At 47.9% G+C, this 16,689-nt stretch overlaps 2 protein-coding genes across 4 annotated transcripts in view; one reads left to right on the forward strand and one right to left on the reverse strand.

Annotated features, from left to right (window-relative positions):
* Positions 1–16,689, forward strand: part of KIAA1217 (KIAA1217 ortholog) — a 684,182-nt gene that overhangs the window by 270,937 nt on the left and 396,556 nt on the right. The window lies entirely within an intron of this gene.
* Positions 346–3,017, reverse strand: LOC149864997 (uncharacterized). The gene is made up of 3 exons (XM_090049858.1): positions 2,986–3,017; positions 2,408–2,894; positions 346–477 (listed from the first exon to the last, which is right to left on the reverse strand). The coding sequence occupies exons 2-3, from the start codon at positions 2,820–2,822 to the stop codon at positions 410–412; spliced, it is 483 nt and encodes a 160-aa protein (XP_089905984.1). The 5' UTR covers positions 2,823–2,894; positions 2,986–3,017; the 3' UTR covers positions 346–409.

Genomic DNA, 16,689 nt, shown 5'->3' on the forward strand with positions numbered 1-16,689 from the left:
GTAGGTGTGCTGGACATTTTTCCTCCCTAGATGCAGCACTTTGCATTTCTCCTTGTTGAACTGCATTCTGTTGTTTTCTGCCCGCTTGTCTAACCTGTCCAGATCTGCTTGCAGCTGCTCCCTGCCCTCCGGCGTGTCCACTTCGCCCCATAGCTTAGTGTCATCTGCAAACTTGGACAGAGTACATTTCACCCCCTCGTCCAAGTCGCTGATGAAGACATTAAAGAGTATCGGTCCAAGCACCGAGCCCTGCGGGACCCCACTGCCCACACTCTTCCAGGTCGAAACCGACCCATCCACCACAACTCTCTGGGTGCGACCCTCCAGCCAATTCTCCACCCACCGGACTGTGCAGTCATCCAAGTCACAGCCCCTTAACTTGTTCACCAGTATGGGGTGGGATACCGTGTCAAAGGCCTTCCTGAAGTCCAAGTATACGACATCCACCCCTCCTCCTGCGTCGAGGCGTTTTGTGACCTGGTCATAAAAAGAGACTAGATTGGTCAGGCACGATCTACCTGCCACGAACCCGTGCTGGTTTCCCCTCAGCATAATTTGTCCTGCCGGGCTCTCACAAATGTGAGCCTTGATGATTTTCTCAAAGATTTTGCCAAGGATGGAGGTGAGACTGACTGGCCTATAGTTACCCGGGTCCTCCTTCCTCCCCTTCTTGAAAATGGGAACCACATTGGCCCTTTTCCAGTCCTCCGGGACTTGACCCGTGCGCCACGAGCGTTCAAATATTCCCGCCAGTGGCTCTGCAATGATGTCGGCCAGTGCCTTCAGTACCCTCGGATGGAGCTCATCCGGGCCTGCCGACTTAAAGGCATCCAGTTCCTCCAAGTGACCCTGCACCACCTCAGGGTCCACGCATGGAAGTCTGGTGCCTTGCTGCTGCCTCCCTACACTCCCAGTGAGAGACTTGTCATGCCTCTCGCTTAGGAACACTGAGGCGAAGAACTCGTTGAGGAGTTCAGCCTTGTCCCCTCTGTCCGTCACCAATTGTTTCTGCCCATTTAGCAGGGGTCCTATTCCTCCCTGGGCCTTCCTTTTACTCCCTATATATCTAAAAAACAATTTCTTATTGTCTTTTACTTGGGTTGCCATCCTCAGCTCCATGGTAGCTTTGGCCTGTCTAACTGCCTCCCTACAAGCACGAGCAGAAGAGGTATATTCCTCTTTGGTGATCTCTCCCTGTTTCCACTTTTTATGTGCTCCCCTTTTGGCCCTTAGTCTCCCCAGGATTTCTCTGGTCAGCCAGGGAAGCCTCCTGGCCCCTTTCCCTCTTTTACCTCGCACGGGGATCGTCTCGCTTTGTGCGAGAAGGATAGCTTCCTTAAGGCACAGCCACCCTTCTTGGGCTCCCATCGTTTCGAAACTACTACTCTGCAGTGCATCCTTCACTAATCGCCTGAGTTTGCTGAAATCAGCTTTCCTAAAGTCCAGCACGTTCACCCTACTGGTTACCTTACCCACTCAACGCCTTATGTTGAATTGTACTTTTAGGTGATCACTGTCCCCCAGATGGCTACCGATCTGTAGGTCCCCTACTATGTCATCCCCCGTTGCCAATACCAGATCCAGTAAGGCATTCCCCCTAGTGGGACCATGTACCTCCTGCGTCAGGTGGAGGTCCTGTACACAGGTTAGAAACCTGCGTGAGCGGTGGGACTTTGCTGTCTGTGTCTCCCAGCAGATGTCCGGGTAGTTTAGGTCCCCCATGACCACCGCCTCTTTAGCTTTTATGGTCTCCGAGAGTTGCCTCAGGAGCCCCAAATCTATTTCTTCCCCTTGATGTGGGGGTCTGTAGCAGACCCCTACCACCAAATCCTTTTCTCCTTGCCCCCCATGTAGCCTAACCCACAGTCCTTCTACTTCCTCATCCTTTGATTCTGTCTTGATGAGGGTTGATGTATATTGCTCCTTAACATAGAGCGCAACCCCTCCCCCCCTTTTCCCCACTCTGTCCTTTCTGTACAATCTATAGCCCTCAATATGTACCGCCCAGTCGTGGGATGGATCCCACCAGATTTCCGTCAGCCCCACTAAGTCGTAGTCGTTTAGTGCAACCAGGAGCGCTAGTTCATCCTGCTTGTTCCCCATGCTCCTAGCATTAGTATATAGGCACTGGAGCCCTGTGACTGGTGCTTTTGCTACCCCCTCGCTCCAAGTCCTAAAGGGCTTTTTGTCCCTAACCTTCCCGTTCCTTACCTGTGCCGTATTGCTGTCCACCCCCTGCCTTTCACGTTCCCAAAGCTCTCTTTCTTCAGGCTGGGCTGTCCTTGTGGGTGCCACCTGGTTTGGTGGTCCACAGCCTCCCCCACCCTCATCTTCCCCTCCCCCCGACGAGCCTAGTTTAAAGCCCGCCGGAGGAGATCCGCCAACCTGGAAGAAAACACACGCTTACCTTTGGGGGACAGGTGAAGCCCATCCCAGCTGAGCATGTCCCTCGTTGTAATGTGTGGGTCATTGTCCAGGAAGCCGAAGCCTGCCTCGAGACACCACTGCCGAAGCCGCCAGTTGGTCTCTCGGATGCAGTTCTCATGCCGTCTTCCACGTCCGTTCACTGGTAGGATGGAAGAGAATACCACCTGTGCACCAAATTCCCTCAGCACGCTGCCGAGAGCCTGGTAGTCCGCCATCAGGTGATCGGGGGTTCTCCTGGCCGCATCATTAGTACCCACATGGACAAGGACCATGGGGTAGTAATCGGTGGGCTTGATCCTGGCCTGGATTACCTCCGTCACATCCTGAATCTTAGCTCCAGGCAGGCAGTAGACCTCTCGTGCTGAAGGGTCCTGGCGACAAATGGGCCCTTCCATACCTCTCAGGATGGAATCGCCTATGACGAGCACGCGTCTCCTCCTCTTCTGGGTCCTCTCAGATCTCTTGATCTGTTTGGAATGTGAAGAATGTGGCATTTCTTCCTGCCCAAGGGTTTCCTCCTCCCTTTCCATCTCCTGCAGAGTCGCCAAGGCCTCGTACCTGTTCTCCAGTCGGACTGGAGAAGCTTGTACCTGCTCACTGCGAGCCGCTCCGGTCCTGGCTGTGACCGTCTGCCACTCTGCCGTGGAGGTCCTTCCCTGGGCTGCTTCTTCCTTGGGTGCCTGGTCCTGCAGGGAAAGGAAATAACTGTCAATTTCCTCCTCCGCCTCCCTGATCCCCCTCAGCCTGCTAACCTCCTCCCGGAGCTCCCTCACCTGTGCCTCCAGAGCCCTAAGCCGGGCACCTGCCGGACAGGTGTGGGGGCTCCCAATCTCTGCCCCCCCCGGCCCTGCTGGGGATCCCCCGCAAGCCGGGAGGTAGGGGGACATCAGCTTCCCCATGGGCTCGGTCTGGGTGGAGGCCTCAGACCAGCCCCGGTTAGCCTTGTCCCCCTGGGCAGAGGCCCTAGCAGCACTCCTCGTAGACACCATTCTAAGCTGCTGTTTGTAGACCTGTGTGGTGTCTACGTCCTACCCGTACAGGAGTCCCACTCCTGGCCCTCCCAGCCCACCCGCCGGCGTGAACGCCTGCGCAAACGCCGGCGCGCTCTGTTCGCGCTGCGCGGCTCGGGAGCGCGGCTCCCTACCGGCTCAGCTATATGGGACCCGGAGGGCTTCCCCTCCGGATCCGGCTCAGCTGTGCCAAGGCCCTCCGCCCCACTTACCTTCGGGGGATCAGCTGCTGCTGCCCCCGCTGCCGATTCCTCTGCTGCTGCTGCTGCCGCCGCCGCCGCCGCTGCCTCGGGTCAAAAGTTAGTTATGGGGCACACGTGCGTGCGGGACACTTTTGTTGAAGTCCAGGGTTGCTAACGGTAAATATACAGACAGTTCATAAAAAACAAGGTTAAGCAGCCTGTCCATAAATCCCTCCCTCAGGAAATGCTGCCATCCAGAAAAATATACTGAGCAATCAGGACCTTGCTTGAAGATCTCTCATCAGAAAGAAGCTGAAGGAAAAGTGTTGAAAGACCAATAGAGCAGGTCAGTGCCACCTAGTATCTGAGCACCCACAGCACCCTGCAGGGAGCATTCTCTCAAGACTTTGTAGCCCATGGGAGCCTGGCCAGGCCCCAGCCCCTGGCTGGCACCGAAGGTTAAGCAGTGAGAGTGGGGGCATGGCCAGACCACAGCCCCAGGCTTGAGGCAAAGTTGGGGAGGAAGAGGAGAATCACAGAAAAGTGAGACTGGCAGGGATCATGGGGGCAGGGCCCTTTCCAGCCAGCCGCAGCTCAGGCTGGGGCTGTGGGAACTATGTGCCTGGATTGCTCCTGGCTCCCTGCTCCCAGGCTGGGCTGAGCTGTCATGGAGCCACTGTGTTGGGCAGGGCTCTTCCCCCTCCTTCTCCTGCCCTGCCACAGGGCAGGGGGCTCTGTGTGATGCGGGAATCTGGAGAGTGGAGGGTTTGCTTGCCAAGGGGACTCTGTACTGCTGGGGAAAAAAGCCACCAAGGGCTTCCTGAGGCTAGATTTCCCCCCCTGCCCCACAGCAGGGTCCAGCACTGAGCCCCTCCCGCCTTGACCCCCGAGGCAGCACCTCACAGAGCCCCCTGCAGCCAGTTAGGAAGAGCCCTTCCCCTGTGGTCCCTGCTAGTCTTGCTTCTCTGTGATTTTCCCCCCTTCCTCCACCCCTTTACCAGAGGCCTGGGGCTGGGGTCTAGCCATGCTCTTGCTCTTGCTGCTCAAGTGGCGAGTGGAGGGGGAATGCCAGGCAGACCCCAGTTGGGATTCCTCGCAGGAGGGAGGGAGGATTAAACCCCCTTCCCCTCAGGCTACTGGCATCTGGCCACACCTCCTGCTCCTGCTGCTGGACCAGTGAGGGCGGCACTCCAGAGCAGACAGCACAGCCCAGCCCAGGACTGCAAAGCATCCCGGGATGCTGGGGGATTGTGAATTAGCTTAAACCAGGAAGTGGTCTGGGTCAGAAGTTCTATAAACCAGTTTGACCTGAATCAGGTAAGTCTGATACTACATTCAGTTAGGTTTATCTTAAACCAGTTGTGGTCATTTTGAAAGAGGTTTATGTGTACTGAATTTCTGTTCTGTTACAATTTCAAACCAGTTTCTGATCACTTAAACCTGTTTATGTGTAACTTCTGTCCCTAGCCCTGGAGGTCTGTACCAGGACAGGAAAGAGGGGCCAGCAAGTGTATGTTGGGGCAGCAGCATGGTACAGAGTGGGGCCAGGGGCATTAGGGTGTGGGGGTGAGTAGGGGATGCCTGGGGTGGGGGGCTGTACAGTGTAAAACCATTGCTGTAGTGTATCAGGTTTGTTAACCCAAGAACATTTTATTTTATTGCTAATCTGAGATTTAACTGAGAACCATACTTTTTTACTAGCATTGGTGTATAACCCCAAAATTTGAACCTAGCTCTTGCCTCAGGCCTGATAGAAGGGTTATAGTTACATTATGTAAATAACATGTCAGTTAAAAAGTTTGGTTGTCACTAAAAAGTCTATAGATTTGTCAGTAAAAACATGTCTTGGGTTGGCAATCCTGTTGAAGCTTATCTTGCAACAGATTGTTTTTCAGGTTCCTACTCTTCTTTCACAGGTTTAGAAGAGTATAGTTATGTTTTTCTACCCATTCTTTGTCTACCCTTTTTTGTTTTCTTTTCTTTTTTGTAGACCTTACTTTTCTGTTTTTCTTTGTATGGTACTCATATAAAGTAAAATAGAGCCTATTTTACTTATGTTCCATATTTTCTCTTTAATTCTTTATTAAAGGTCAATCAAATTAGGCTTTCCAGGAAATCAAGTGCCCAGGAGAGAACTAAATTAGTGTAATGTTCATTAGTAGTTTTAGCTACTTTATGCCCATGTACTTCAGCCACACAGCCTCTTCTGTCTTCTAATTTTATTCCCAGGTTTAGCCTGTCCTCATAAATGGCCATTTAATTGCCTTTCTAAAGATATTCAATGTACACATTTTGCAGTTGGCATGGTGACTAGTTTTGTTTTCCCTGGAAAAAATAATTGCACTTATTAACACAGTATTCTATATACCCTTACATTATAGTATTAGCTGTTACTAGTTTTAAATAACTTTAGCTATTGTTTGCAAGGTCTCTATTGCAACAAAGATTCTGCCATTTAGCTTTACTCCATTGCCAGCTATTTTTGTTTGTTGTTGGAATTCAGACTGGTCATTCTACTGGATTTACCCTCTCAGCTCAAGAACAGTAAAAACCAGTGATAGAGACTCAATAAGGTACCAAAGCTGCCAGCACCACTGCAGGTAAGACTCCAAACCAGCAAGAAGGATAGCATTTATTGTATTCCTAAAACTCTTTCCATGTTGCAGTCTTCTCTGACCCAAGTGCAGATAATGATATTTGCTAATATATGGGTAAATACATTGATGCATCTTTATCCGATATGCAAATTAATCTTTACTAGCATCTATCAAGTAAAAATAAGTATGTTTCTAGGTGGCTGGTATACATGAGGTCATGCTGGCTGGGCTTTTTGGACACTTGTATTAAACTTAAATTAACTCAACAAGGAATTGAACTAAACAGAATGTACCTAAATTGAACAATCATATTCATTCTTTTTTTGCTTCTGTCACACACTGTGATCTGGCTGAGTTGCCTGTCCACTATGACATTTAAGTAATTGTAGTTAACTGTCTCTTTATTGTAGGTTGTACTAACATTCTGTTTTCTGTAGAGATATTCAGACAGGAAAAAATCAAACAGTCAACAGTTTAGAGATGCTGAATTCACTATAAAATTGTCATGTTCAACATTTAAAGGATAGTAGCTAAGTCACAAGTAATATTTAATTTAACACCAATTTTTGAAGTTTTGTCACATGAAGGGCTCTGGAGCATAAATGCATCTTGCATTAAGTAATATACTGTAAAGAAATATAAAATCAACTGTAAAATGACCAGATATTTTCTTTCCACTTATAATTCCAATTTAAGAACTAACTGCTGCTTTTCTGAAAGCTAGGAATGAAAAAAAATAAGCCCACACAGTGCTTGGGCGAGCACAACAGGCTAATTTATAAAATTTTTGGTTATCTCAGACCTTTAAAAATTGCAGTCACAGACTCAGGAGTGGTGAAAGAAAAAGCTAAGTCATACCAACTGCATAATTTAAATTTCCACAAATAGCCACCTGAATGTGAACTGAGTAGAGGTGCACCAATAGATCGGTCCATATCATATCAGCACTGATAAAAAGAAAATTGACATTATCAAAGTCGGCTTTTTTTGGCTGATGTGGCCAATGATGTTGCCAATAAATGCATTGTGTATACACACAGCCGTATCATGCAGGCAGCCAGGAGTGCATCCCAGCAGCTTGGAGAGTAGCAGGATTCTGGCCTAGATTGTTCTTGCACCTGTCAATGAATGGCCCTCTCTGTGTTCATGTCTCCTACTTTTCTGGAAGTCTGTGGAGACATTTCCTGAAATTCAAAATGTGTAACAGGGATGAAGCAGAGCCTGAGAAACCTCATGTACTCTTGACTCTGGCTATAGGTGAGGCTAAAAAATATCTATCGTCCCTTGGAAGAATCCTCTTTGGGAGATAACACATCTCAAGGATATGTTACATTTTCTATCTAGCTTGTTTCCCTGCTCTTGTTCATAACCACTGTTGAGGATGCCCATGTTAGCATATCTGTAGGGGAGAAGCACTGCAAAAGAATTGTGGTGGGGAATATCTGGGGTCCTTCACTCATTCTCCAGGATCTGAATGGATTTTCAAATACCAGCCATGTTTGTAGCCAACCCCTATATCCATTTCCACAAACTGAAAAAAACCACCATTCCCATCAACAAACTGGGGAATCATCGCATACCACTTCTGACACCACAAAAGTGGAATATTTGTCCCGATGTGAGGCATCATTATATACTGTTGAAACAACTGGAATTCAGAATTTACTACCTAGTGGATGAAGCACTGATGCTGTTGTTCTTAGTGTAAAGTGTTGACTGGGTACAGTGATTCTCAAGCTTTGCTAACTCACAGAGAGTAATACTGAACAAGTGATGTGCTGTGGAAAACTTGATGCTTTACTCTCCCTGTCGACCTTAATTTTAATTTTCAAATTTCGTGTGGCTACAGTGACATGGGAAGATCTTGTGGGCAACATTTGCCCAAAAGCCATCAATGTGGGGCTATGGCTCCAAGACCTGTTCAGTTTCTATAAAACTGTCTGGTCTTTCACAATATACTTCTGATATATTAGAACTCTTCTCAAGGTTTGGTTTTATTTTTAATTAGGGAGTGGTAGCTTTAAAATGATGTTAATAAAGAAATAGAGAGAGACTGGTTTCTGAAAACAGCATTTTTTTCCTTGAACATCTGTGCACTTTTTCAGAGGGTTCTTTTCTCTCCTTTCAAATTTGTGATGGTATATGCAAAGTAGCACTGGAAAAATCGAGGAACTTAACATCTTAACTTGCATAATTTCAGAAGACAGTTTGAAACTTCATCACTTTTCTCTTTTAATAAAAATATAAATTAAACTAAAATTTTATTTTTTAAAATAAGTTCATGTTTTTTAAATGTTTATGGGAGGCCTCCTGTGAAAGACACCACAGACATGTAAAGTAAAATTATGCTGCTTACTATTACTTCATTATTAGTAACTTCCGGAGATTTAGAGAAATCATTAGTTACAGTTTTATAGGAATCCTTAATTAAACTTCTACATTAAATGTGATGAAAGCATCAACAAACAAAAAACTTGCACTAAAATCATTCAGTGTCAACTCTTCAGGTTGATACAGTTCCAAGTGACTAATCAGTATAGAACAAACACTGTAAATATTCTGAAGACCATAAGTTTTAAGAGACTGGTAAATCATACTGGTTGCATCTACATGTGCAATGAATCTACCAGAATTTTCTGCAGAGAAAATTCAGGCTTATTAAAGCATTCCCAGGCACACGTCTACACATGTGTCCCTGTTGGAAGCAAATTTCCCAGTGGGAGCAGTTCAGTTCAGGGCTGCTCCTGCCCCCCTGCCCTGCTCTGCCCCTCTGCAGCAGCCAGGGAGAACTCCAGGCTCCCCCTAGTCCCAGTGTTGCTCAGCTCCCAGCTCCCCACCAGGCACAGGCAGAAAGTGGGATCCAACTGAGACATGTGCTACATGCGCAGCAACTCTGTCCCTCAGCTCTACCACTGCCCATACAGCACACACCCCCAGTCACTCCCACTTCCCATCCCTGCCTGTGGGGAGCCAGAAGCTGAGAAGCACTGGCACCAGGGACAGAGAGCTCCCCAATTCCGGCACTGCTCAGCTCCTGGTTCCCCCCAGGAGGTGGGAGCTGAGCAGCACTGGAGCTGTGGAGAACTCTTCTGCCCCACAGCCAACTGCTGCCTAAGCTGACCAAGAGCAAATTGCTCTGGTCAGTGTCTACACGTGCTACTGCACAGTAACTAATGTACCATTAATCTGGTACCTGTATTTCCTGGTAATCACAAATGGCACATTAGCTTAATTTACTGCACATTAAGTCCTGTGCATGTGTAGACTGTGATGCTTTACTGTACGTTAGATCAATCTAATGTACAATAAAGTGCCTCATGTAGATGCACCCACTGGGTGTGCCTATATAGGCATTTGATTCGGGATCAGTTTACTCATGAGTAAACGCGTCTGGGCAGGCACCTACATGTAGCAGCATTTAAAAAATGGACCCGCCTGAAAGAATGGGAATGGCTGCCTGGCAGAGAGACAGAGTTTGTCCCAGCAGGGACACTGTAGGTTCTGAGGCTAAGTTGGAAGTGGGAGGGGTGATGTAACCGCAGAAAAGTTTTGAAATAGAGCGGTTAGCAAAAGCCCAGGAAGGGCTCTGGGCTGGGATTGGCTGAGACGCTTGAGTAAAAGGGGGGAGCAGTTTTCCCACAGGAGAGAACAAGAGAGAGAGAGAGACTGGGGCTGAGGGACAGGTTGGAGACAGAGTCTCAACCCAGTGGTCCCTCGGAGAGCCCCTAGGAGTACCCTGTGGAGCAGCAGAAAAGGCTGCCACAGGAGAGATACAGTATCCAGTTCCTTTCTCCAACCCAGGAGCCTGCAGAGGCAGGATCAGAGAGGGACTGATTGTAGGAAGACTTCAAGCCAGGAAAGACCCACCTGCAGCCTGGTGACTGGCTGGGTGAGCACAGCAGAGCTGGGGGGAGGGGGGACTGCTGGAGTCTGCCCTGTTACCCTGATGGGTTAGGGGCTCCAGGGGCAAGCAAAGCCTATGGAGGGGCTGCATTTGCCAGGCTGTGAGGTTGTGTGGGACAGGAGAGTTGCTACAGCCTGCATCTCAGACACTGCTCCCTGCTAAGCCGGGGGAAGGGGGTCAAAAGCAGGGGAAGAGTGTTTTGCAGGGACTGCAGAGGAGGAGCCACTTCCTGGTGCCCAGAGACCCTTGCTGCCCGGAGACCCCAGGGGCACAGAGATGGACACCAGCACCAGGGAGCATCCACTGACCACATGCAGAGACACAGACAGTCCCACTCCCTGAGACACCCTGCCAGGGGCAGTGTACATGGGATCCCCAGTACACCATGTGCAAGTGAGAGACTGTGTAAATAAGTTATTGAGGGTTTATTAGTTGGTATATCAATGTGTTTATTTAAGGGTCATTTGTTATGTTGTAAATAATTAAATCTTGTAAATATTTTGAGAATTGTCTGTGAGGGTGCTTGATTGTAAGGGGAGGCTCTCCACTTGGAGGCACTGCAGCAGCCTCCCAGGGGGGCTGGGCAGGGCTACTGGGTACCCCAGGATCCCACTATTCAGGTGAGGTCACGTGTAGTGTTGCGCCCAGGGTTACATACACATGCGGGGGGGGGGGGAGCAGATTTGTTGCTAATGGCAGCAAACTGCTTCTACTTCCTGGGGCCTTGCAATGGGGTGCTGCCACCACCAGGGGGAGCTTTAGGCTCTCCCTGGCTGCTATCCAGGGGGTGGCAGGAAACACCAGGCCAAGAGACAGCTGTCTCCTGGCTGGGGCTAGGACATCACACCTGCCCCGTGGGGCTGCCTGCTGCTGGGGCAAGGACAATGTCCCCCTGCCCCAGCAGCAGGAAGCTCCTGGCCTGGGCTCCCAGATCGGGGTGGGGGACTTGGAAAGAGCTGCAGGGGAGAGGCAGGTATCAGCCCCCTGCTGTGATGCACTGGTGGGGTAGATATCAGCTAGCTTGCTGGTAGCTGCCCCACCAGCAGATTGGGGCAAGGGGCTGGGACCTACCCCATACCTGCAGCTCTTTCCAAGCCCTGTGCCTTAATCACTAGATCAGGGCATGGGGCTGGGACCTGTCTGCCTCTGATCAGAACAGTTCCCAATGCCTGCCCTGCATGTGGGGTGGAGGCTGGTGGGCTTCTTCCCCACTTAGTTCCATGAGTGCAGAGCTGTGTGGGGAACAGGCTAGCGAATTTGTTCTCTGCTTAGGTCCACAAGTGCAGAGCTGTACTAGGAACAGGCTGGGGAGCTTGTTCCCTGCTCAGCTCCACAATAATGGAGTTGGGCAGGGATCAAGATGGAGAGTTTGTTCCCTGTTCAGCTCCATGAGCACAGAGCTGGGTCAGGAACTAACTCCCTAGCCTGTTCCCCACCCATGCTTGCAGATCTGGGTGGGGAACAGACTTACCAGCCCCCACCAGCAGAGAGCTCCCAGCACCAGCTCCACATGGTAGGGCCAGCACTGGGAGAGCCTTTTCTCCCAGCCTGACCTCCAGAGTTGCACAGCTCCAGCTAGGATACCCTAATCTCCCCACACCAGCTCAGTGACTTCAGGGTTGGTGCTGGGAGACCCCCACCAGTCCCAGTGTCAGTCCCCCACTCCCTGATCATGATGGTGGAGCAGGGACTAGGAGATAAGGTTCTCCTAGCCTCTACTCCCCAGTTGCAATCTTGGAGCAGGAGGCTTAGAGCTTCCTGCTGTCAAGGCAGGAGACATAATCCCTGCCTGGGCTCCAATGGCAGAGCCCACCCCAACAGCAGGCAGCTCCTGGGGGCAGGGAGCAATTTCCCGCCCCCTGGTGACTGGCTGACCAGGAGCACATTAGCTCCTGGTCAGGTGTCTCCACAAGTGCTGAGCTCACCAGCATGTCAGTCCATCCCCTCCTGGTAATACTACAGATGCCGTGAGCTAAATGAGCTCACTGGATAGTCTGCCTGGAGTCCCCACTTCCAAGCAGGTCCAGAACCTGCTGCCGTTTGCTCTTCCACTCATTCCTCACTTTCTTCCCCACCCTTTTCCCACCGTATTCAGCAGCAGGGGAAAAGGGGACTCACTGCTTTCCCCCGCAGCTGAATTGGGAGTTGGTGAACAGGGAAGGGAAGAACAAACAACAGCAGGCTCTGGAGCTGAAAGCAGGAACTTTAAGCAGACCCCACACATGGAGCCATGGGTAACTGGTGCCTCCTGAGTATGAGCGGGGAGACCTGCAAAAGCCAGCAGCAGCAGCAGGGACAGGGCTGATGAGCACCCGCAGAAGCTGCCAGTGGCAGCAGGGATGGCCCTGTCAGTAGAGGCACATGCTCTCACTACCAGTCCCCTATGCATGGAGCTCCAGCAGGAGCTGTGTTGACATGCTGTTGAGCTCTGAGGGCTCACTGGCATCCTAGATCACAGTGAGGGACTACAGCCACAACCCCTTTGGCTGCATGGCACATATGCAATGAAGACAGCTTATTAATATTCATGCTTCCCACAGCTGAAGAGGGAGTGACTATACCAACATTGCCATGATTCTGGATCTGTCATGTATACCAGTGGACCTAATACAGTGGGACCTACCCCATTGCAGATGCAGTTATACCCAGATAAATTGCTTATGCCAGGACAGTTATTCCTATGTAACAGGAATACAGGCTATATCAACACATGGGTTTAAGTGTGAAGTAGACTAATTAGCTGTGGAGTAAAGCATCACTGTCTACATGTGCAACAGTATTAGGCCGCAGTAAACTAATTAACACCACAGTAAGATAGTATTGTCGGGGACAATACTGTCTTCTGCCAGGGTAATTTAGTAGGATTAAGAACACATATAAATAATGACCATGGACATAAATTGTGCCATGCAGCCGGGGACCAGACGCCTGTCTGCTGCCTAGCCACACCACTCTGCACTTCCAACACCATTGTGCCCCAACCAGCCCCTCCACTGTCCGATGCCTGAGCCCAGGGCTGACCCCCTGTGTGCCTGCCTGCCTGGGCCTACTCTGCCCTGGCTCAAATTGCTGCTGTCCTGAGCATATATGTAGGCACTGTATCTGGGAGCAGTTTACACAAGCTCAGACTGTTCAAGAGCTTATTGCTTCATATTAATTGCACAGGTAGATGCACTAACAGTGTACTAATATAAAGCATTTTTATACTAGTATACAGTATCCTAACTGGGGTAGAGACATTGAGTGGGGCACCAGCCCTGGATGCGGACTTAGAGAGGACACCGGAATGGGGCTCTTTCCCTCCAGGGGTCTTTGCTGCTGTAGGAGCAGCCTTTATGCCTGACTATAGGAGCTGCACAATAGCAGCCCCTTCCCAATCTCCTCCCCTCTGCCTCCTCTCTGTACATACCTGGCTGTAAGAGCAAGGTATCAAGATGAAGCAGCAGCAGCAGGGATCTTTGAGTCTCCAGGGCAGGTAAAATTGGCCACTGTCCTTTCCCTCCCCAGCTTCCTGCCCAACTCTTTAGTGCTCCTCTCTCTGCTGAGCAGAGTTGACTGCAGCAGGGTGTGGGGCTCACAGCAAATCAGCTTGTGCAGTGTCAGGACACAATGGCGGCGGGGCGGGGGGGTCATTTGGCGAGCGGCTGCACGTGAAGTCGACCCAGCTCCACGGGGCCCCCCAAAGCATGGGGCCTGGGGCAGTCACCCCAATTTGCACCCCGCTAGGAACGGCCCTGCCTCTGAGTATAAAACTTGTTAGTTACATCTTTGCCAGTATTATGTCATGCTAGAAATTGTACTGGTATAAACATATTGGTTAAAAAAAAAATCGATCACATCATTGACATACTTATAGCAGAACAAAAAAAATGCAGATCAGGCCAAAGAAGCTGAGTTCTGAGATATATTTCTCTCCCGTCCTAGACGCAGTACATCAGGTTAAAATTAAGACTGAGAAATGGTAGAACAGTAAAGAGAAATGTATTTTGCCACTACCTCTGCTGTATCTTTGAGTAGATAAAATGTGTTGAGATTTCAGAGCTGTGAGTCCTGTACTTTCTAAAGGATTAAGTTAATGTTTGCATAGTTTTCTAAAAAACTAGGAAAATAAATTTAATCAGACATAGAGGTTCTTTTTCTAAATGTAATTTTTTTAAAAGTCTTTGAGCTAAGATTGACTACTGAGTAATAAATTGCTGAGAATAGGATTTTCTGATCAAAATTATAGCTCACTCTTAATTGTTGCCCCTTAAAGGTAGGTATTAGATAATGGCAGAATCCTAAACAAATTTTAACAGACAAAATTAAAGAGTAACAGGATTTGCTGTAATTGGAGCTTTTGTTTTGTTGTGATGGAGTGAAAGGGTTGGGGAGCCAGAAAATGACTGAATTTTTTCATGTTTGTGGTCCCCTTCCCCTGCCTTAAGGAAACTGTCTTTATCATGGTATGTGAGATGTTTTAAAATGGGCTTTAGTATTGAGCATGATGCACCTTATGTATTATGTATAATATATAACAATTTCAATAATCGTATAGGGGAAAACAAAGCAGTTGCAGATAGTTGAAAGAAAGCTTTAACATCTGTAGAATTAACCTGTCACTAATTTTACATGCTTCAGTTAGCAGAAAATGCACTTTTTTGAAACACTAAACCTTTTTGGTGCATTACATGCTTGTTTGTGATTTGCATCTGAAATTGTTTTCATCACTGATCTTGTTCTTCCTTCACATATATATTTATATCTCAGTTCTGATTGAAAATTTTAAGCCATCTGGTTATTCGCTCAGTTCTGTGAAGAGAAGACTTCATTTACTTGAGCTTTAACATTTGAGCACCTGCAACTTCCATTTAGTTCAGTAGCACTTTCTGGCTTTCAGCACCTGTTAGAATCACCCTATTTTTCTAAAATATTTTCAGAAACATTATTAGAGTGTGCTCATGTCATTTATTCAGAGAGATGCAGCTTGAGGTATGGAATAGGGTAGGGTGAGAGAGAAACAGAGAGGTTCTTTTATCTAGAAAAGAGGCTGTGCATAACCACAAAATGCCAGATACTAGAATATCTGGAATATATATATCCTGGAACGTGCAATGTCTGTGATCAGCTATTTTTTTCTGATTCAAATTGCACTGCTCCCCTCCTCCTCATGTTAGAATGTAAACTGGATCTTTGTGGGCATCCAAAAAAGGAAAGTTTGAGCCTTGCAAGTGCTTTGTTTGGATTAATAGCATCTGCAGTAATGCTTTTTTTTTTTTTTTTTTAAAGCCAGGGGCACAAACATGCCCTTGAGTTAACAGGGGCGTAACAACCTATTTAATATGCCTTCTGTTAGTTGACTTGTAACAAACTTCTGTTGTCATATTTCAGGAGAAATTTATTTCTAGGCAGGAAGGACTTGCATTTTGAAACTAATAGAACATTGTTTTAAACAGCATGTGGAAAGTACATTGTATTCTAAAAATATTACTTGTTTTCATGCATTCAATTTTGGTTATTAGAAAGAAAAGGCTGCATTGTTGATCCACTGACATTAGTTCTACTGTGTAAAGCAATGACAGGGCTTATTCATTGACCTAAAGCGGTAGAAAACTTCCCACAATACTAAACGCAAACCTGACAAATTGAGCTGTTTTGTTGCTTAATGGTATGTTACATCAATATGATGTGTATTTCATAAATAGCTTGAGTTAGAACTCTGAAGTCTAAGGAAAAAGGGTTTTTTTTTAAGCAATTCAAGAGGAAACCTCAGGGCTTCAGAAAATTTAAGAGCTAATGAAAAAAGGTTAATGCCTGGGGAGATTCATTAGATCCTGTAGTGAGAAAGGGAGAGATCAGAAGAAAGGTGAGTACAACAGGGCTAGGAAGGAACACTCCTTTCCTGAGGGGAATAAGTCAGGAAGGGAGGAAAGACCTTTGCATCATCAAATTAAAGAAATGTGTTGCGGGAAATTACTTTGGACCACAGGTTTTTAAATGCTTTGTTATCCCAATAATGAGATTACGTTTTATTGAAGGTTTCCCAAGGAACACGTGTCATTTACATTTATTGTAACCTTCGCTTTTCTCAGATATGAAGTGGATGTTTCCAGTCCTCCACTAAATATCATGATCTTGCACTTCAGCCCTTTCAAAAACAAAAAATACAAAGTATAGGCTGCTGAGGTTAACTCACTTTTCCATGTATTTTTGTTTTTGAAAGGGCTGAAATGGAAAATCAGGACAATATTTAGTGGAGGACTGGAACCATCCACTTCATATCTGAGAAAAGTGAACATTACAATAAAAGTAAATGACACGTTCCCTGGGAAAGATAATCTACACTGTTATTTTTAAATTCTGTTCCACCCTCACTCTTCTCTCCCTCTCCCCAAGCGAGAGGGAAGTTCAGTCAGAAGGAAGGGTAATGGACTGGTAATGCACCCTGAGCACAGATGTTGGAGAGGGGTGTTCGCTCTGTGCAGAGGTTCCAAACTCATCCTGTCCTCTGAGCCGGATCCAGACCTCAAGGCTCCTCCTGGATGTGGTGGTGGTGGCAGTGACAAAGGGAGCAGCAGCCACAGCCATGG

This window comes from Crocodylus siamensis, chromosome 5 (genome assembly GCF_052110815.1).
Source record: "Crocodylus siamensis isolate JL-2025a chromosome 5, ASM5211081v1, whole genome shotgun sequence".
Lineage (NCBI taxonomy): Eukaryota > Metazoa > Chordata > Crocodylia > Crocodylidae > Crocodylus > Crocodylus siamensis.

What these genes read in the sequence shown, in the direction of transcription:
- LOC149864997 (XM_090049858.1), bottom strand. Translation starts at nt 2,822, where the DNA reads ATGGAAGGGCCCATTTGTCGCCAGGACCCTTCAGCACGAGAGGTCTAC. An exon ending in GCTTCACCTGTCCCCCAAAG is followed by an intron (nt 478 to 2,407) that starts GTAAGCGTGTGT and finishes TTTTATGACCAG; the next exon opens with GTCACAAAACGCCTCGACGC.